This window comes from Talpa europaea (assembly GCF_964194135.1).
Source record: "Talpa europaea genome assembly, chromosome: 10".
Classification (NCBI taxonomy): domain Eukaryota; kingdom Metazoa; phylum Chordata; class Mammalia; order Eulipotyphla; family Talpidae; genus Talpa; species Talpa europaea.
The window spans coordinates 32,366,351-32,388,757 of record NC_140077.1 but is presented as its reverse complement, the minus strand read 5'-3'; the positions used below and the strand labels follow the sequence as shown (position 1 = coordinate 32,388,757).

Below are 22,407 nucleotides of genomic sequence, written 5' to 3'. Positions count from 1 at the left end.
AAAAGAAGCAGTTCTATGAAGGATGGCAAAGCTGTGCTCATCAGTTCCCAGTTGAGGTGATTCATTAGCCAATAAGCTCTCCATGCCAGGACATAGAGAAAATGTCCATATCAATTGAACAAATTGTCCAGGGGAACCTTCTACCCCAAATGCAGTGGACCCTCATTACATTCAAGTACTATAACAGCTGGTAGCTCCAGCACAAAAACAAACTGTGAAAGGAAAGGATACCATCATGAGCTTCCTTTATTGGGTATACAACTGAACAAGAAAATGAGTAGAACTCAAGCAAATGCCCCTCTCTCTCCTCTGAAAACCAAGGCAGCTGGTTTCTAGGTATCACATGTCTAAGCTGCCAGCTCCCACCACTTTTGGTGCAGATCTGAGGTACAGTGTTTGGAGAAAACCCACTTGGTTTGGAAGCCCTAGAAGAATGTTTTTCTTGGATCACCTGGGATTACAAAGTTAGCACACACTAAACTCTGCCTATTGGCCCCCTAGCCAAGAAAAATGGAGGCAGAAATAATCCACCTGCTCAAGGAGAGGCAGAAGTGATTTGAACAATTATATTTTAGGCAAAATGGGACATTCTATTATGTTATGCAAATTCAAATAATGGACTTTTTTTATGTGAACTACATTGGTTTACATCCTCATTATATCAAGGTTTCGGTGTTCAACCAGGTAATGACAGCTGTGGAAAGAGACTTGGAAGCTTACTGCTTCCTTCATTAATTTACCACAGGTAACTGACCTAGTCAAACATCCCTGAATATGCCATAAAATTCACTGACTGCATTTATCCATGATTCGGCTGAAATCCAGCTCTGCATTTCTCATCTCATATTAAACATGAAAAGAGATGCACCAACAGAGTTTGCTGGGGACCCTCTCCCAGGCATTGTCTTGCAGAGATATAAAGTTCTGTAATTAAGCCGCTGTTCACCAATGTGGAAATAATACAGTGTATTGGAAAGCGGTAATTAACTAAACTATCATCTGTGTAACAGTTGGTTACACGTGGGACTCATTAGAACTGACTTTGTTTGGAGTCCAACAGCGTTTATTTTAAGTTAGGCAGGAACAAAATGGGATGAGGGACTTCCCACCTGAGAGGGACAGTAGTGAGAGCCTTTTTCCTATTACCAGGGAGACCCAGCAGGTAAACGAGACCCAAAGGCCTGGAGAAAGGCCATGAACATGATCTTCTTAAGTGTGACTATGAAGATTTTCCAGACCCCTGAGGAGTAAGCTGGGCCTCTGAGAGTCATGATTGGGTAAGAGCAAAGTAGCTGGATGAAGTAGTCAATGAATTGGTCTCAGGAGATTCTGGGGAGGTTTTCAGAGCCTCATGATGGGTTGCTTTGCAGATTTTGTAGGGGAGGGCAATGACATGAAGGAGCTAATGTACATTTCTTGTGACAGGTGGTAGAGCAGGCACACACAGGGTGAGCCCAGGCTCATTGCAAAGATCTGTGCTCAAGATAACAATTCCAGGTGGAATGTTGGGATCAGAGATCACCTCCATCTGGCTCTAAAACTCTGGGCACTTTTCCACTACTCCAGGCTGCATGTTTCCAATTTCCCCATGGAAGGATGGAATGGACCAACGGTTGTCACCCTTGGCAGAATATCAAAAGAGCATATGGAGTTCTAGAAATTACAGTTGTCTAGATCTACCTAATATGACCCTTTGGGGAATGGAGCCCGAGCATCTGTATTTGTAAAAAGCTCTAGGATTAATCACCTCTGATGTGCAGCCAGGATTGGAAGCCATTGATCCAACTGCAATGATTACACAATTCAACATTAATAACATTTTGTTTATAGGAGGCCCAGAATGGTCCATTCATTCAATACTTTGAGCTCCTACAACCAGATGAGCTAATATTCTTGGTAAAGTGTTCATCTTGGTTCCCGGTGCACAGAAGGTGCTCAATACTTCAGTTATATTCATCACCTTTACACAAGAGATTCCACTGTTCCAGAAATGGGCAGAGATGGAAAGTGCAAGCAGACTAGAAGCAGAGGCAGGCAGGGAGACCATTAGCAGCAACTTGGAATCACACCCAGCATGAGCATATGCAGGGAGGAGGCCCATGGAGATGGGTAGTGTTTTACAGCAGGGAGTGAGGTCTGAGCTCATTTTGGGTGCATGCTAATGTAAGGTAAGTGTTCAGTGTCTTCTTACTAGAAGGCCCTGGGCCAAGGGCTGAAACACACTCACTGTGCTAACCCCAAGCCAAGATGATAGATTTCAACAGTGTAGCCACTGGCCATGCTTAGTTTTCAGCAGAGACAAACTGGAGTCAGGGAATGTAAATGTCTAGTGAGGAGCCAGGAGTCTGACTCAGGGCAGATATCTCAGCCATCCCTTTTAATCTCAAACCCTTAGAACAACACCATGTAGGATCCCTGCTCCTGCACACACCCATCGGGCAGCCCATTGTAAGACACATCTTTCATAGCCCATATCTTGAAGAGTCAAGGAAAGATAAGAAGATAATATGTAGTTTTCCTGGTACAAAGAAGGTGTCCTAAGATGTGACTCATCTTCCCCACTTTCCTTACTGCCTATCACAAGTCCCTTGAGAGGAAGAAGCCCATCGGCCACCATTCACCGACTCTCGAATTGCTTTCCCCTCATTGAGTCCTTAGGGCCACACTGTGAGGCTGGCATAAAAGTGGGGAAAGATAAACTCTCTACTTGGAAAGAGACATCAGAGCCATGCAGAGAGCACAGGGTTTAAAGCCAAGGGGATGATCCCTAGCAACAAGCCTTCCACAGAGGAGAGCAGAGGCTTTGTGTGGAGGTGTGCAGACAGAAGCCAGAAGAGAGGGGCCTGTTTGTGCTTCTACCCTCGCTGGCTGGCCACCCTGGCGTCTGTCTGCCATGGAGGCAAGGACCAGGGGAGCTCAGGCAAGGAAGGAAACAACAAGTCCAAGCTCCCAGTGCAGTGACAGATGATTCATCTCTCCCTCCTCATGTCATCTCCCATTTGTGCAGTTCTCATCTTTATTTCATGAATATTTTATTCTCAGAGCAATGGCTCCACTTTCTCCATAAATCTAGAAGGAGGCTCTGTACTGCACCCGCAGAGCTTGCTGTGCTCACCTGCACTGGGTAACTACATAATCATCTGATTCCTTAGAAAAAAATGAGCTTGAACCCACATGAATATGAAGGGGTTGACGGCACATTCCTACTCTTTCTCAAATAGGTGTCCACATGCTGAAGACATCCCAGCACCAGCCACTAAACATACTAAGACTTGACCCAAAGGCAGGTGTTTTTGGCTCTTAGGAAATATGGTTAATGCCCCCAAATGAAACATTCTAAAATTAACCAGACATTCTCACCTAATTGCAAATGCTGCTTCATAAAAATGTTCATTTGGTAACACAAAGTAGTTCTGGATTAAATACCATCGTTATTTGTTGAAGATTTTAAAAATACTCTTCTGCTGTTTCCACCCCCTTTCTGGATCCTATTCTGGTTTCTATTCGGCCTACAAGATGAGGTCCAAACCCCTTGGCACCTAAGTCTTTCAGAGTTAAGTCCCTGCTTCCTACACCAGTCTCTGACCCTTACATCTCCTGGCTGACACCCACATTCCAGCCCTCAGAGCTGCAGAAGGGGTGAGGACTTTGTTTCCCCCCCATGATTTTGTTTACCTGTCCAAAAGCAACTTCCATTCTGGAGTTCCAGCTCCAGGATTTGTATCTATCCTTTAACACTCAGGCTTTACAACCCCCAAGTCCCAGGGACTTTTCTCCAACCAATCCATCACCCCTCTAAGTCCCCACCATGCTCTGGCTGGGATGGGCGCCTCTCAGCACTTCCACGGTTGCCTGCTTCTCTCTTTTAGATGTCCCCGATCAGTAGGATGGAGACCTCTCCGCCACATCTGTCCATGCAGAGAAGTGTCCTGAGAACATGGGCTGTGCCCCTATAAATATACTAATTAAAGGAAGAAGGGTAGAGAGGGAGAAATGCCACTTGAAAATCAGAAATTCATTAAAACAGGAGCAAGATGGAATATTTTCTCCTTTCACCGTGCACCTCTTCTTAGCAACACAAGAAGGGGCTGGTGGAAAGGCAGGCAGCATGCTTTTCTAACCTGCTTCTTCATCAGTCCTCGTTCTTACCCAGAGGCAGCGCAGTGGCTCAGGCAGAAAGTTCCACATTTTCTAAGCAGGACCTGCATATGTCATCCTGTCCTTTTGTGCTTAAGAACCTAGGCTTACGCAGAAGCCAGAAAGGATGATGAGATGTTTTACTGTTCCTCACAGCTGGGTCACCCCATGGTCTCTTGGTCCTTCTTTTTTTTCCTTCTGTCTCCTATGTATTTCTAACAATCCATCAGTCTGTTACTCAACATCACGCTCCTCTCTCAGTCCCCAGCCCTACACACACACATGATTCTGGACTGTGTGGACTGGATCTGTCACTAAACAAGTTGAGCTGAACAGCATTGGTTTATAAAGGACACTCTGTAGTACAGAATCTGAGGCTATGTCCCCAGGACCCTCTGCTGCCCACTCCATGCCATGATAGCACCTCAATGTCAGCATAACACTCACCCACCTGGGGATCCTCTCCTGCTCCTCTGTTCTAAGGGCCATTTGCATGGAGTAAAACAGGCTGTGGGATTAGGAAGAAATCAAACCAAATAACATGGAGAGTGGGTGCAAAGGGATCTGGACCTCCCTGCTCTGACTGGGAGTGACTTCAGATTACCCCACTCTGGCTACTCACTGATGCTTCTTTGCTCAGTGACCTGGGTATTAAGAAATGGGTAAAGGGGAGCTGACATGAGGAGCAGGCTGGAGAGAAGGCTCCATATGGTCCTTCCTTAGAAACCCTTGTCAGAATAATTCACCATCCTTCCCAGCGACTTCACAGAAAATTTTCCAGTAGCATCAGAAGCTTGGGAGGAAACTATGACCTGTTCTCTCAGTGGGTTTTCCTGAAATTGTGTCCCTTCCTTCTCTCTATGGTCCAGGTGTGATGGGAGAGCTGTGCAGACTGGGGTGAATCTCCTTCCATGGGAGTAAACAGAAGGCACGAGAAAAAGATGGAAGTCCCCAGACCGTCTCAGACATGCTGGTGTAATGACAGAGTCCGCTGCCTGGTATGAAAGGATAGTCTTTCCTCAGCATCCACCCTGCCAGGGCTCCATTTCAGGCTGATGTCTAAGGCTATGGCAGCCAGTCTCCAGGCTGCAGAGGTAGTGGCCATGAAGATGCTGCCTCTTTGGGTTTGTTATTTTATTGCTTTTTGTTTGAAAAAATATACCTGTTTGTGTCAACACCATCTATGCTGGGAACTGAGATTCTAGAAGTAATGGAAATATACCCAGCACACAGTGACAGGCCTGGGGGCCTGTGTGTAGGTTTCTGCCAGCAAAGCATCATCCCCAAGTGATGCTCTTTGCCACCCTCTCTCAGAGGAATTGTCACTACAAATGAGCTTGAAGAAGAGCAAAAGCCCAATGAGAACCAAGAGTCCCGGGCAGAATCAGTTTGGGGTTGGCACTCACAGCCAGGAAGTGTGAGGACAGAGCCACAGTGGTCCCTGAGCTGGGCATGCCCTAGAGGGACTTGGGCAAGGCTGGGCCCTGCAAGGAGAAGTAGGGAAGGGATTAGGGAAGGGGGTGAAAGGAGGGGGAGGGGCCGGTTCCCACTTGCACACTGGGAGAGCAGGGCCCCGTGGCCCTTGGGAAGAAAGAGAACTGGAAAGGAATGCCGTCTCCTCTCTTACCCTACAGCTGGTCTCTCCAGGTCAGGGTGGAGGCACATGGGCGGGGCAGGGTGGGGAAGGGCTCTCTGGCGCTGCTCATGCTGTATCTGCTCTATAGATAAATACAGGACTTTAGTGGCCATGGCTGGTGCCTTGGCACTTTGTTCAAGCAAGAAAACATCCCCTACATTTGTTTTCTGGCTTTAAAATAAAAAATAAAACACCATTTCCCCGATATAAAATGGCTGTCTCCAGACAATTGACTCAGGCCAATACTAACTGGAAGAAAACCGCCCGCTGCACGGCCCAGAGTGGCCCTCCAGGGCTGAAAGGGAGAAAATGGACCCAGGGCACGGACCTCTTTGGGGGTCTCCTGGTGGCACCGGTTGCTGTTCCACCACAACTCCAGGGCAGCCACCAGGCAGGCGAGGAGGAGGCCGATGGCCAGGATGCAGAAGACCCCAGCGAAGCTGTGCAGCTTGAGGGATTTGCCGTCGGCCTGGGCACCGGCATGGCTGGTGAGGTCGCAGCGGCCTGTGTGAGGCCACCACTTCTGCTTGAGCACATCCAGGTCCCCCGTGTCCTGCAGCTCCAGGATCCTACAAGACATAGTTCAGGTGAGTCACACCCAGCACCACATTAGCACAGCCCCAGGGCCCCTCCTTTACAAGGTGGCCCTACCAGAGACAAAACTGAACTGTCACAGCAGCTCCTGCTCCAGCTTTTCCATTCTCAATCTCTTCTCGAGGCTGGAGGCAGGGTGCCTCCCCTAAAGCACATGGCAGTTTTGTTACTCTCTTCCTCAAAAGCCTCAATGCCTTCTCCCACACAGCCCCCTGCCCAGTAGCAAGGTATGTGAGCCCTTCACATAGGGTCCCGCACAAGTATTGAGGGAAAACTCAGGAAACACAGAAGTGAATAAGCAAACACTTGGACTGTGGGTCCAGGATGTTCCTGCTAACATGGTGCTTTCTATCAAACTTCACTAATGATATCCTTCACCTCTCACTAGGATTCACCAAATCTTTCATTCATTCCACCTGAAGCACATCTGCATTGTGCCATGTACAATGTTCAATGCTGCTGAGCTTCCTGTCAGAGATGCAGACATGGGCATTGAAGCAATTAGAGCAATCGATGTGGAGACAGAAGCTGTGATCAATACAAGGAGATGAAAGCAAGTCGCCTGGAAGTGGCACAATGGCAGGTGGCTAGACGGGAGGGTTGGAGAAGACATCATCCAAGAGGTGACAGGTAAGTGCAAACCTGAAGGGTGATTAATGGTAAAACAGCTCTCACTAGTCTAGCATATTCTATGTGCTGGGAGGTATCCTCAGTGCTTGACAAATTGTGCTACACTCCCTTGCCAAACATTTGAGATGGTTATTTACATTTTCTCATTTTTCCAGAAAAGAAATTGAGGCACAGTGTGGTAAAATTTGTGGTTGGCAGAGTTGGTATTCAATGAAGGAGAGGAAGAAACTTTCTGAGACTAGAACCATGTTTGACAGTCTTGTCTGGGGTAAGTGCTCAGTATGTCTGAGAAGCTAAAACATGGCCAGTGAGATAGAAAGCAGTGGGCGAAGAGGATAGTGGGAAATTAAGACAGTGGTATCTGACAGCCCCCAGGCTCTGCACACCCATGCTTTCCTATGTGTGGTGATCCAAGCCCTGTGCATGGTGATTCTCAGCTGACAAACAAGCAGTGACCTCTCTCAGCCCCCTGGTGTGAGCACAGTTCAAGAGCAGTGGCTTTTTAAGCCAAGGGAAACTCACTGCCAACTGGCTGGTTGAGCAGTCTCTGCCCTGGACCTGCAGCATTGCAGGACAGCTGTGACCACAGCTGAGGCTGAGCTCAATTCCGTGCACGTCTGTGGTGGCGGGGGAGAATGACAGCCTGCAGTGTCCCCTGGCCTATCAATATCATGAGTCCAGCAAAACATGGCCTCTTGTTGGCCGGAATATCCTGGTTCAGTTCAAGAGGAGGCTTTGGAGTGTCTCAGGCCAAGTGAATTACCCCTGCTAACCTCAGTTTCCTCATCATCCCAGCTAGATGAGTAGATCCTTCTGGCCAAGGGGTGTGCATTTCTCTCCATGTTTTCCCCTGAGCATGTACAGGGCTACTGGGGATATCAATGGTTGTTTGTTGAATAAATAACTGCCTGGATGTATTAACTGAACAGTGAAAACTAATATAAATTAAAATAGTAGTGGTGCGAGATAATGTCTGTTAAGTGCCCAGGGCACAGACAAGCACAACAGACTTAGAATGTGGCTGTACATGTAGGGGGTTGGTTGCTGAGATAAATGCATGACTAACATGTACATTTGTGTAGCGTGGGGTTGTGCTCAGCATGCACGTGGCACATCCCATGACAAAAGGGCAGCTGCAGAGGCTTATTGCCTCGGCAGGGCCCAAGATATGTCAGGGAGGCTGCCTGTCCGTGTGTTCGGGCTCGTGCCGACTGACCATTAATTAAGCCTCTACTGAGTAGGCTGGGCCTGTAGCAGTTACAGGAACCCCAGGCTGGCTATGCAAGAGCTCAGGATCTTGAAGAAGACTCACGGTAAAGCTGCTGTTGCACTGCACAGTGACTGCAGAGTCTGCTCTGATAGATATCAGTTCACATCCAGACTCTGCCACCACACTAACCATGTTAAGAAATCTCTCCACTTTTGCTGTCTCATCACAGAAATCTGAGAACATAATAAATGCACCTAGGAGGGAACACATGCAGACCACTCAACTCAAGAGCTGGTAAGTAATAACAGCTCGATAAAAGCTGATTTGTGGTTGTCCAACGTGGTGGCCAAATTGACCAGCAGCCCTATGACTCCATAATTGGTATGAACTGACTTTTATTGAAAATATAGTAGGAACTTAGCATGTGACATTGTTTTGATCCTTATAGTAGGGGGAAAAAAAAAAAAAAGGTAACAAAGTTGAGCTTCAGAGGTGGATCATGCTGACCCAGGAGGCCTTGCTCTTTCCAGAACACCAGGCTATAAAGTGCAGTCAGCCTGCCCTCTGAGGATCAGGTTTGGTATGGAGGGCAGTGAGTGTCTGGCCAAGGCATGGCTCTGGGGCCAGGTCCCTGCTCCTCTGCTCATTGACTGCAAAGTCAGGCTGCTTAATTTTGCTGATGCATCTTCCCCTGCTCCTCCAAACTGTATGTATTTTTCTGTTCAAAATTACTCAAGAAAGAATGCAAGGCAATGTATAAGAAAACATAGACTAAAACATGATAAACAAACAAACCAAAAAGGAAAATGTAAATGTGAAAGCAACAGAGGAAAGATAAAACAAGTATGGGCACAAAATGACTTCTAGAACGATGCTAAACTAACGCACACCATAATAATCTCTATCCCTGCTTATGAGTAAGCCAGAGCGATAATAGCCACTTCCTGAGCCAGTTGTTCTATTTTCCAGACAGATATAATTGCAGGTGCTTTCCTTTAGTCAATAGTTGTGGAGCCCGCTACACAGTAGGTGCTCTACAAATGGCTATTAAGTCTCTAAACATTTATTGAATGCCCTCTCTGCATGCCCATGGTCCCCAAAGGGACTGCGGCATTCAACCTCCCCCACACCCCAATGCACACGAGTCCTAGCCTATAGACTGCCCTCTGCCAAGCCAAGGGAGCATATCCATAGTCAAAGAAGTAGCTTAATTTCCAGAACGAAGGAAAGAAGGTTAAGGCTGTTTCAGAAAAGATGGGGGAGCTGCTATTTTACACAGGGCCCTTTCACAGTAAAGGGCATGAAGCACTGCTTCTGGGCCCTGCCTGTCTTCCCCTCAGACCCCTGGCTCAGCTCAGAGTTTGATGCTCTGAGTAGCCATACAATAGAGCCTCTGAAAGACCCATTGGAGCTGTTAAGTTGGAAACTTGTGGTCTGAGTGTTGCCCCTTGCAGACAACCTTTGTCTGCCAGGTAGGGGGGTCAAGGACGTGTCCAGGCCATTGAGGGGCTGCAATATAGAGACAGACGAAAATGTCACAGGAGGCCAGCACAGTCCACTGGGGATATTTACTTATAGTCACAGAGAACATGGCCTCTGATGAGAGCAAAGAGTAACAAGTCCCTTTTTTTGCTGGAATGACAAGGAAACTAGACCAACCATTTTTGTCTATGGTTAACCCTCGGGTCAGGGGAGCAGACCACAGGGTCTCTGTGGAGCAATATTTTTTTTTATTTTATTTTATATATTTTTTACGTCATTTTTCATTTTTGCACAATGTATGCATTTTCATCTTGGTTATATTCCCCATACAATTCCCACCCCCCCTTGTTTTGACCCTAATCCCTCCTCCCACTACCCCCCCTAGTGTGTCTCTGGTTTATAGTTGCTTGTTGATTTTGATTTTTACTTTATTATAATTAGTCTTTCTCCTGGTCCCTTATTTAGGTTTTCTAAATTCCTGCAATGAGTGAGACCATCCGGTATTTTTCTTTTTCTTTCTGGCTTATTGCACTGAGCATGATCTGTGGGGCAGTATTTTAAATAGAGCCTCCACTGACCTCCTCTGTGGGGTCAGTGAGTGGATAGGAAATGCACGACCTGTTCCGGGGGAGCCCGCTGCTCTGAGACCCCACCCTCCACGCTTGTCCTGCCCATTGTCCTCGGGGCCACACAAAGGACATCCAATTTGTTCAGCTCCCAACAAGACTTATCATAGTGGAGAAGAGAACCTATCACCCCCCCCCCCCCACTTATCTACTCAGTCTGCTTCTGACCGAGTTTGAGATACCCCATGCCCATCCCTGGCCACCTCTACCTGCCCCACTGCCCCGGCTCCATTTAACAATCCAGCTGAGAACCCACCTCTCCCTCTCCCCAGTGCCACACAGTCGCTTCAGCAAACTGTCAGGTGATCTCTGAGTAGTTAGTGTGTAGGGGAGCCCTAAGCTGCCCCTGCTGGGGAACCTGTCCTCCCAGAGCTCTGTCTTGGGGCACAGTAGTTGTCTTGGTGGTGGTGCTGTTGCTTTGTAAGTCCCAAGGGCTTCCTTGCCATCTGTTTCAGAAAGGTGCTCACAGCTTGACGGTCTGTGGAATGCCCTGAGCCTCCCGTCTCAGAAACCAACTGGTGTAAACTTCAGGAACACTAATGTATTACACAGCCTGGAGAGAAACTATGCTTCCTTTATGCCTTTAATCTGAGCATTTGATAAATCGCTCCTCCTCCTTCTCTCCTGTCGTCGCTCTCTGCTCCAGGGAGCAAAGGGCAGCACAGATGTATACTTGATTAAATTCTGGAGAAACCCCAAAAGCCTCCTTTAACTTCATTAGTTCTAGCCCTTCCCCAGTTCTGTACACTAGCCCCTGAATGGACGGTGGCAGGCTCCCCCCTGGGCTTTTCTCTGATGAGGCTTAGGCTCAGGTTCTCATGGGCAGAAAAGTCCGATTGGCACCTAATGGTCAAGGGAGGTGGTGGGGCTCAGGGCCCTGGTGGCAACTTGGCCACAGCAGGACTGAGGGGTCCTGCATTCTCCTCCAGCAGCTCTAGCGGCTGGATGACCCTCCGAGTCAGTGACTTTCTCCGAGCTTCAGCCGTTAAGCAGATGATTGCTAAGGACTCTCACCCCGCCAAATGGATGAGCCTCCGTGCTGGAATGCCTTCAGCTGGGTGTTCTCAGCCTGGGCACCGGGGCTGCCTTTTCACTTAGATTTTTCTGCCACATTTTGGATTTTGGTAGTTCAAGGCAGAGCCTGTCCTTGGAGATTTCCTCTGGATTCTATAGCCCCTTTACCCTCCAGGATGGGACATCACAGATGTGGGTGCTGGACCCAAGGCTTAGATGTCCTTGGTGATAAGAGGTCCGGTTAGCAGGCTGGCTCCTGTGAAAAGCCACTGAGCTCACCCATGCTCTTCACTTCCACCCTCTCAGGTAAGACCAGGTGAGCTGGTCCAAGACTAAGACAAGTTCCTGTGGTAGAAAAAAGGGGGTGGGATGACAGATTGTTTTTCTCAGGGAAGCAGGTCAGGTGTCCGGACTGAGCACGTGGAAACTTGATCATGCCCAGAAGTCTAGAGAAGATCAGGCTCAAGGGTTGGACTCATACCAGCAAATCTCATGGGAAGCTGAATAGGTCAATGCCAACTATAATCATTTTTGGTGGAAGGTATCCAAGTGCTTTGCTTCTGTTAGTACATTCTAACTATGCTGCCCTCCTTCTCACAATCCCTGCTACCATTTGCAAGTATTAATTTTCAAGAAGCTAATCTGGGGAGGATGGGGAGGCAGTAATGAGCCTCTGTCCACTCTCTGCAGTGGAGGGCCAGGTCCCATGCCCACTGGCAGCACCTGCCCCTCTGGCTGTGTGCACGTGAATATGGAGGCCACCTGCTTCTCTGACCCCACTTTTTTTAATTCTTCTAATTGAGTATCCTCACTCTGCATTTATCTTAAAGAGTGATTATTGGGCTCTTGCCAGATGCAATTAATTTTTCATTTAATTATAAGTGATTGAGCTTTTCTGGCCAACTTCTGCTCCTCCTTCAGGCCTCAGGCATCGCCTCTTCTAGAAAGTCCTCCCTAGTCTCCTGAGTCTGGTCAGATGTCCTCCTCCATTCCCAGGATGTCCTCGTTGTTGAACTTACTGCCCTGTGTATACATCGCTTTCCATTAGAACCTTCACTTGCATGGGAGGGGACCACGTAGTTCTTCTTAATTCATCTTACTTATTCCAGGACTTGGCACAGAATAGCTGGGGTGAGGGGAGAAAGAGCTATACAGTCAGTATATAATCAGCGCTGAGAGAATGTGATGACTCAACAAGTTTGAGCTGTCTCTCATCTCTTAGGAGAAAGTATACTCCACCCCTAGTTCGAGTAGCTACTGGAATTACCTGCTGACCATTCTTACCTCTGGGAGAAGAGGTCCCTGTAGGGGCTGCCGTGCTGCAAGGCGATCCCATAGCCCTTGCTGCTGACGCTGTTGCCAATGACAGTTACGGAGCAGTCATCATCTGTCAGGGCTGCGTACTCCACCACGGCCACATCCCACAGAAAGGCATAGTTCCCCTTCTTTGCCTGAAAAACCAAAACCACTGTGAAGCCAGGTGGGCCTAGCTGCTGTATTAGTGTGAGCAGGGAGGCAGCCCGATAGTAGGATTTGAGGGACCCTTCCTAAATGTTCTTCCTGCCCACCAGTCAGCACTACAAACTTTTCTATTTTCTGGTCTACAAAGTGCACCACTATGATGCTACTTTCTGTGGTTAAACATGAAAGGATGTGACATTGCCTCCTGCAGCTTGCTTTATTTATTTGTTTGTTTGTTTGTTTGTTTGTTTCTTACATCATTGTTCAGGTGTTGTCCCCATTTGGTGCAGCTCATCTCACAGCTGTGGGGAGAGTAGGAAGATGGTGGTAGGAAGATCTAAGACTAGCCTCCTGGGCAGTGACATGATCCTATTTCTCAGGTTAGTGGGCTCACCTTGGAAAGTGTAGAAAGTTTGACCCCAGGGAACTGAGATTTTCTGCTCAGAGATGTAGGGGGAATATAATAGTATCCCCTTAATTTATATTTCTACTTAGAACCTGACTCAGCCCTGCTTAAGGTGAACAGGGGTGATAGCCCTACATTCAGTGCCCCCAGGTGGCCATGATTTAATATCTAGGTCACAAACCTGTTATGCATGGGGAAGACTCCTGGAGGGAGAGGGTCCTAATTGTTGTGATGCCAAGCTGTGTTTCTGTGACTTGTCTTCCACTGCCTGTATAAGAGTGTGTCCACATATGCATACATGCATGAGCTCATCCAGATGTACACACATACATACACACATTTATATGCACACATGCACAGGAACACACCCACACACTCAGAGGAGTGGGTTTCTGCTCCATTTGTATATAAATGCAATGACTCCAGATTATTCCATCAGGAATTTGGCTGTGGCCACAGCTGAAATCCCACTCTATCACACACATCCACAGCAAACATCCAGTTCTGACTTTGCCTGAAGTCTGCGCACTCAGAAGGAATGTGAGCTGCTTTGCTTTTTGGAAGGGGATATAAACTAAACACTGCCACTTGAATGGCTTAAAATAGAGCATCATGTTCTTCATGCAGCAAAGTGCCTGGTTTTCATTCCATAGTGAGCAGAGGTCTCTTTGCCTTTTCCTTCCCTCCTGCCACAGTTCATGCCAGATGCTAAAAGGCCTCAGTCTGCACTTAGCAGGGCTGGCACCTCACAGACAATAGCTTAGCTCACCTGCTACCTAGCAAGGCACAAGCTTCATGGCACTGTTGCTGCTCAGGTCTCCTGCCTTTATTCTCTTGAGTTTTCATAACCTGAGACACTCCAAAGAGCACCACAGCTGCTGAAATGAAGCTAGTCGAAATTTTGCTTCTTTGGGGTCCCTAAGTACCCTGGCCCCAGGGAGCTCATTTTCTTGTCAGAAGTTTTCCATCAGAAGAAATTGTGGTCAGAGTGTGGCCTTCCCAGCAGTAACAGGCTATTCCTAGTCATTCACCAATTTTGCCCAACAACCTTGTAAGAAATGCCACACACCCATGCCACCCATTGACTTTCACCCCAGGGAGCAATCCAAATATTACAACAAAGCCTCATCATGCGACCAAGCCAATTTCAGAAGTCCTAAAGGATTTGACCCAGGTTGCCAAATTATACTCATCTCTCTCCCTCCACATGGGAAGATAACAGTCTTTGAATTTTTTTCCTGCTGGCAAACAAGTTTTCTCATGAAAGATATAAATTTTCAACCTCTTATAACTGAGTTTCTCAGCAAAATGTTGACTTATGACCTAATATTTGGCTTTAGTCTGACTTTGGAGCATTTCCCATCCATGCTCACAATTCAACATGACAATCAGACATTGTTATTTGTACGATTTCAAAAGGGCATGTCATGTTGAAGGAAGAATTAAGATCAGATTCATTTCTAACTTTCAAGTGATGGTCCAAGAAGGAAAAAAAAATAGATGGCTCAGATGGAGCAGAAACGGACACTGATGAAAGCCCGGGCTGGCCACTCTTAAGGCCCCTTGGATTTCTGCAAGTCATGAGCATTAGTGTCTTCGGTTTGGGCGAAGTGACAGGTAAGCACAGCTGCATGAAGGAAGCTGCATTTATACTCCTGCTGGCCTAAGCTGGCAAGACAGGAAACATGGGAAGGATGCTGGCAATGTCTCACCCACAAATTGCTGCTAACTAGGAGGAGGCAGTCCAGAAAAGAGGTCCTTCTTGAACTCCTTCTTAAGCTACTGAACGACCCCATCTCATAAATGGGAACTGAGTTTCCCATTCCATTTTTTATGTCTGCTTCAGGAAGCATATGGCTGGGTCCCTAATCCACCTGACAACTCCAAAACAGGGAAGACCTGGAGAGGCTCATAAGCTACATCTTCCCCATAGGTCCAAGCAGACATTTTAACAGCATCAGGACAAGGAGGATTCGGGGTCCATCTTTCTGAAATGCTCTCCATCCCCAACATCCCTTCCTTACTTCTTCAATATCTCCGAGTTTCCTGGATCCTGCTCTGTTAGAGCCATGCTGAGTAAAATCCAAGACCAAAACCTTCCCAGAGCTTCCCAAGTTAATCAGTTTCCAGAAAAACTTCCTGTGCCTGCAGACATCTCCCTAAATTTCCAGGTGTGTCACAGACCCTGCATGAGACAGCATATTTCTTAGTCTGACTATACTTGTAGGGAGATTTCGGATGCAGCAGTAGGAAGCCCAAACATGCCACCCTCTCATGGTACCTCACCTTTATATCAACCTTCTTGCCCCCATGTGAAATGTGCTCCACTCACCTCCCAACATTCTAAGATGTAACCTCTTCCTTGTTAGATCAGAGCCAGTTTTACATAGGATCCTTAATAATAAGGAAACTACCTCCTGATTCTGTACTAATTATCCACTGGTCTGGCTCTTCCACATGTGGGAGACACCCCAGATTTGCCAAGTCATCTGCCTACAGGAGGGCCAAGAACTTCCTCTTTCTCTTCCTTCCTATCACAGCACCATCCTGTCCCTTCTTGTGTCTAAGCATTTCATCTATTCTCAGAGGTTCAGTTCCCTCCTCTGTTGATTTGGCCTCATTATTCTCTACTTGCACTTCTTCTTCCAGTATCCATGCTCTAAACTCCATGTCAGAGTCCCTCTATCTTTGAGAGTCCTGATGTCCACTCTACCATTTTTCCTATTTATATTAACTACTTTCTGTTGAGGAATTTTTAAAAAATCTCTTGGGAAGACATAGTAATGGCAGGAATTTCCTCTCTTCTCCACCATGCACTATGAGTTGTTTCTCACAAAGCAAGAAAGAGGTTGAAGCCAAACACCTCCCTGCAGGAACGCAGAACTCCCTTGGTCAAGTGACATGATAGATCTTTAGAGCTGGCTGCCTGCCACGTCCTGTTAATGCCAACTCATTCTTCCTTGTGTCTCCCAGTAGTGCCCTTTCTCTGTTTCCCAGGTGGATGTGGAGGCTAAGGAGGATATTACCTAAGATCATGTGCAATAAGCAGTAAGGTGTTTACAAATAGATTGTTGGTATTTATTTCATAGTGCCTAAAAGATAAAGACGAGACCATCAATCTGTGTTTTGCATTAAAACAAAATGAACAAATATGATATTTCACCTCTCTAATGAGTTGTGTTATGTTCATGTGACCAGTCCACATGTACTCCAAATTTCCATTCACAGACTTACCATGTATCCATGCCTTGGGATATGGCTCTTGGAAAGTTAGGTAGGAGACAAGGCCAATTGATTCAGCCAAGCCTCCCCTAAACCCTCAGCTCTATGCAGGTGGACAGAAGTCCAGAGAGTCCTTTAGGACTAGCTGTGAGATACTGGGACGCCAGCTCAGATTTCCTCCAGGAGCTATGGAGAGTATTTGCAGAACAACTAAGCAAGTGGAGGCTGGAAAGTTGATTTAGTATAGAAAAAGAATTTCCTATTTTCGGTGAGTTTTTTTTTAAGTGATAATATCCAGTGTCAGTGAGGTGTGACAAAGCAGGAATGCTCTTTCCTGGTGACAGGCATCACAGAATGACACAACCCTTCAGAGAGTGATAGCATATAGATGGCATGAACCTTTAAAAATGCTCAAAAACAGATGAGTGAATTAAGAAGATGTGGTATATCCATAATAGAATATTACTCGGCAATCAAAAATGATAGGTTCATGCTATTTTTGTTAACATGGATGGAGAAGAAGGGGATTGTACTAAGTGAAATAAATCAGAAGGAAAAATATAAATATGTGGTTTCACTTATATATCTTTTATAGAGACTTTAGAGAAACCAAACAAAGGGTCAGAGAAAGACAAACTTAAAAATTAACTCTTGAAACAGAACTGAGGCATTCAGAGGCGGGTGGAGAGGGACAGGACAAGAGCAAAGCACAAGAGTGCTTTGGTGGCAGAGTGCTAAGGTAACTCAAGTGAAGGGAGAGGTCTTATACTTTCATAATATCAATAGCAATGTAAACCAATCTCACTGCAAATAATAATAAAATAAAAAAACTTTTAAGTATAGAAAAGAACTATGAAAATTAAAATAAAATGTCATGCGTAAATTCTCAGAATAAATAAATTGCTTTTTTTGCTTCAGATTTTCTCAAATTTAATACACATTTTCCTTCAAGTTAAAAAAAATGACAAATTTGAAAAAAAAAAAACCCTCATATCCTCTAACTAGAAAGTTCAAAATTTAATCTAAAAAATAACCCAAATGTTGCTATGTACTTTAAAGAAATGACAGATATTTAAAATCTAATATAAAAGTACAGAGTGAGCATGGGAACAGTTTAAATATTCCACAGAGGGAAATAATTTAATAAATTATGGTTCCAGAGTGTGATGTGACCTTATGTAATAGATAGTAATTACAAAAGACTGCAGAAGCATAGACAGATGGATAGATGGATAGACAGAGGTGGGTCGATGCATAGGTAAATGCATAGGTAGATAGATAAAATAAAGAAGCAGAAAACAATATGATGGATGCACTGTTATTTTTACTATATGTGAAATATAATATGCCAAAGGACAGGTTTGCTACATAAGGGAGGGTGATCAGTGATCATTCTTAGGATGAAGTGGTTAAAAGGATTTCTTTCATCTTGTTACACCATGTACACTATCACATACTATGTAGGCACAAATCTGATGTCCATACCCCCATGTGCCCTTGGCACCTGGAGGTGCCCTTAGCCATTAACACCAAGCAAAAGCCTGGCAGAACTCTCCAGTGCTGGGACCACTGGCTCCCTGACACTACCAAAACACTTGGAAAAGTCTCCCTTACATCCCAGGTCTACATTTTGCTTTGTTTCACCACCTCTTTTCTCTAAAAGTAAAAGAAAAAAAAAAGATATTTGGTTTAGATATAAAGGAGAATAGAAGCAATAATTTTAGGGAAAGATTAGTTTTGGCTTTGGAGAACGTCAAGGACATCCCGGTATCCATCCCCAGGCTGCCTGGACAGTAGCAGGTAGATGAGACACCCCCGGCTTGTTTCCCAGCAAGCATCTTAGCAAACAGAATCCAAGTCCATCCTTGAAGTCTACTCTGTCCCAGTCCATCTATGCACTACAGCATTACAAATGGGAAGTGATCAGGACCATGAGGGTGTCTGGCCCCAGTGCTTAGAGCATCCTCCCTAACACTGAGGGAACATGTTCAGCCTAGATTGCTAGAGGAAGGTTGGGCACCATAAACACAGCCACAAGTGAGCTGGGATATTGGATGACTCATTCTCTGTTCCTCCACACTGGTAATAAAATGAGATTGCATTGCTTTTCATTGCACCGCTGATTCTGTCCTTCCCAGAACTCACTTGGAGCACGAACTTTCAGAGACAATAGACTTCAAGGCAAGAGCCTCATTATGCTTTTCTACTCCAACCTAACTGCTTTTGGAAAGGGCCAAGCAACCACACTGTTTCCCAAAAAAGAGAATGTTGGTGCAGCAAACCTCAGACACAAATGTGATGAGAAAGGAAGTGCTAAGGAAATCAGGTATCTGAAGTGCCAGGTACTGGACAGGTGCCAGGGACTTCAGAAGCCTGATTTATTTTCCATTGATTATATAATTCTAGAGGGGAGAACATTAATCCTGTTTTAGTGATGAAGAAACTGAGGCTCAGAAAAATAAAATGATTAATTGCAAATAAGACCAGATGGTGAACAGCACAGTCAGGTCAACCTGAGTTCTGCCTGGCTCTAAAGAAGCCTGTTTCCCTCTGCCCTACGTAAGCTTGTGAAAGGAGGACAAGGAAAACTGCTCCTAACATCCTTGTCCTCTGAGCATTTTCTAGGGGAATGATTCTGGTGACAAAACATACTGGAATGACAACTGTCTTCTTTTGAAAAAAAGGGGTGGTGCATAGAACTGAAACATTGGGAGAGCAGGCACATGGGGGCCTACACCATCTCTGGATAGAGTTGTTGGGATACCTGGGGCTCCTTGGAAACATGAACCATCCAGTGGCACACCCAGTGCCTCTTCTGCATCCATCCTTCACCCACCAAGATGGTGCCTGGTCCTCTCAAGCACCCCAGGTCTTAGTTCCTGGGTCATGTTCGTTAAATGGCAGCACATTGCCACTCGCAGCCTGAAGCCTGGCTACAATGACACCTGTATGTTGCACTGAGCCAAATCACAAGATGCAACAGGAGAAACCCAGACCATCTGTGAAGAAAAGGAAAATTTTACAGTCTGTTGGTAGGATTGTGGGCTGGCATGATATTTCTGGAATGGCAATTTGGTAGGGAGAAAAAATGATTTTAAAATGTGAACTATGCAGCAATTCCACCCTCAAGGATTTATTCTAAAGAATTTTCCAGTTTGTGAAAGGTGTTTGTACAAAGGTTTTTAAGATCACACTGTTTAACCTAGTAAGAAATTGGAAAAAATATAGGGGCTCACAATTGAGAATCAGCTAGGTAAATGCTAGTACTGATGATGGAATATTATATTACCATTACTAAGGTGTTTATAAAAGCATTCATTCAGAAGGCAAGGAGACAACTATCTGTGGCAAACAAGAGTCATTCTGGGTTCTGGACTCCAATTTTTTGGATTTGAAGCCAACTCACTGCTTGCTGGGTATATGAGTGCAAGCAAGTTGCTGAGCATCTGTGGGTCTCATTTTCACTGGATGCAAAATGGCCCATACTTCACAGTGTTCTGATAAGGATTAAACCCTCTCAATCTATATGACATTCGTAGGGTCTTGCCAGGCATATGATAAATACTAAATACATGTGAACCAGGGCTATACTGTTAAGTGGCAATGAATCTGTTATAATCGAGGACTGACATTGTGATGCTCTTTTTAAATTATGCTTATGAAGAGTCAAAACAAAGTACCCAATACTAGCCACAGTCATCTTTGGTTGATGGCAGCATGGGTGATTTCTTTTGGTTTCTTTCAATCTCCTGGATTGCCCATATATTTTGCAGGTCAGCATGCATTTATTTTTTCCTGTGCTCATGCCCCTTCCTTGAGCAAAATAGTGAAGGACCAGAGCTCTGGACAAAGATAAACCCATTGTCATATTCCTGCTCTCTGGTGAACCTCCAGTCTTGGGGGCTAATATCACTTCCTAGAGATCTATGCTGAATGTGAAATTGTTGCAATGAGCTATGCATGGTACAGAGTGAGGCTCAATGCCAACTGTCTCCTCTTCCATTCAGATATCACTTTGATTCCAGACATCAACCTGCCAACTATTACTGAAACATCCTTGTTGCCACCTTACCCATTCCCGTCAGGCATTGCTCTACCTTGACCAAATCAACAATGCACTCTGGGTATGTACGAGAACAAGAAAAAGTATGCATGAGAATGTGGGTTCATGTATACATATATGTAAGTGTGTGTCCATGTGTGAGTGTGAGGACCACAGCCCCCAGAGAAGCAGCAGAGATGTGGAGTCAGGTAGCATGTGCCTAGAGAACCACAAAGGGTTCAGGAAAAGTAGACCTATGCCTGGAGATAAGGAGCCTATCCCTCCCTGATCTCTTAGAATAGAAAGAGGACATCTAAATGGACATGAAAATACAAGGTAGACATCAATAGGATACTCCAGACAGGAAGACCACTCAGAAGCCTACCACAGGAGGCTGGAGAATCCTGACACCCCACAAGTGAAAAATAATGACCTTTACCCCTGGACTTAAACAACACTAGCTCTGGACTAAAAACAACAGCCAGCAAACCTGGTTCTTTGGGAGGGGGGATGGCACTGAACTCCCACAATTAGTGTAAGGGCTACTTTCCTAAAGTGCCCAAGGGGGACCAAGTCAATTTGGCTCCTTGTTTCAGGCCAGAATGAACAGAATGGAGCTGCAAATGAGAGAATACAACCAAAGAGGCAGTGAGTCAATCTGGTAGGTAGAAGCCCCGTGTGCATGGGTGTGTGTGCATGTGTGTGTGTGTTTATGTATGTATTTGTGTGCTTCAATATAGGGGGTAACCCTGCAGGTTTGCCATGGCAGTCCCAGTGAGGTATCCATTGCCTGGGCAAGAGGACCAAGATGAATGAGATGTACCAAAACTATAACAGCAGAAAATGTCTCTGTTGGCCAGACACTAGTCCTGCAAGAGGATTTTTGCACCCATCCTGCTGTTTCAATGTCCAAGACTAACATAGTACAGAAGAGCAAAGCTAGGGGTGGAGAAGGTGACAGGTAATTTCTCAGGCCAGCAAAACCCTTTCTCTTGTACCATATTCTCTTTGGTTCCTTCACTTCCTTTGTAGAATCTTCAACTCCATATCTTAGAGAGCACAGCATGGTATGCAGATGAGAGCCAGTCTGCAGTCTAGACTTGCCCCTTGCATGTTTGTTCAGTAACCTGAGCCCTCTCAAACTGATGACCTCATCTAGAAGGCAGGAATAGAAGTCCACCTCAAAATTTCATCACAGGAAGAGACAGAATGCAAATTGCCTGATGCAATGAAGGAATTCAAACAATAACACTGTTCTCATGATTGCGATGATCATCACTAGCATCATTCTTACAGCTTCAAGTCTGGATCCTCATTAAAATGTAATTGCCATGGGGTAAGTAACTCTTGAAATTGTCCTCAGTCATCAGCCTGGTAAATTAGAAAGATTGCTAGAATGGGTCACAGTCTCGGCCCAATTAGTAAACTTACTACTGGTCTGTAAAAATGGAAGTGAAGCTCAGATAGTCTTGAAGGTCTCCGAATTTTGCCTTCTCAAAGTGTATGATACACACTAGTGCAAAGTGTGTTCTCTAAACTAGCAGGATCAGCATCACTGGAGAACTTTGAATAAATGTAAATTCTCAGGTTTCTTATCAATCTCACTTAATAAGACTTGGGGAGTGGGATCCAACAATCCCATTTTCAATAATTTCTCCATGATCCTGATGCACGCTAAAGTTGAAATCCAATGGTACAGACTTCTGGGTCAATCAATTTCTGTTTTTTTTTCCTTAAGAGTGGATTTAGAAAGGGAGAGCATATTATGGCTCTAGGCTCTCAGAGCCTTAAATGGAAGAGGGGAAACCATAGAATTGTGAGACCAAGGCGACTGAAATCAAATTTTAAAGGAAAGTCATACTTTACATCTTCGTCCTGCAAAGCACTCTACTTTGTGATTTTCCATCCATTTTCTTCTTAGTTAGTATAGGATAAACACAGAACAAA

The 22,407-nt window shown here is 45.5% G+C and overlaps 1 protein-coding gene across 1 annotated transcript in view; it reads right to left on the bottom strand.

The window, feature by feature from the left end:
• GRID1 (glutamate ionotropic receptor delta type subunit 1) overlaps window positions 1-22,407 on the bottom strand; it is a gene marked incomplete at both ends in the record, with an annotated part of 601,422 nt that overhangs the window by 3,738 nt on the left and 575,277 nt on the right. Inside the window, 2 exons of the mRNA XM_084245065.1 lie at window positions 6,102-6,342; window positions 12,614-12,780. Of these exons, the coding sequence (XP_084101191.1) occupies window positions 6,102-6,342; window positions 12,614-12,780 (408 nt within the window). The remainder of the gene's footprint in view (window positions 1-6,101; window positions 6,343-12,613; window positions 12,781-22,407) is intronic.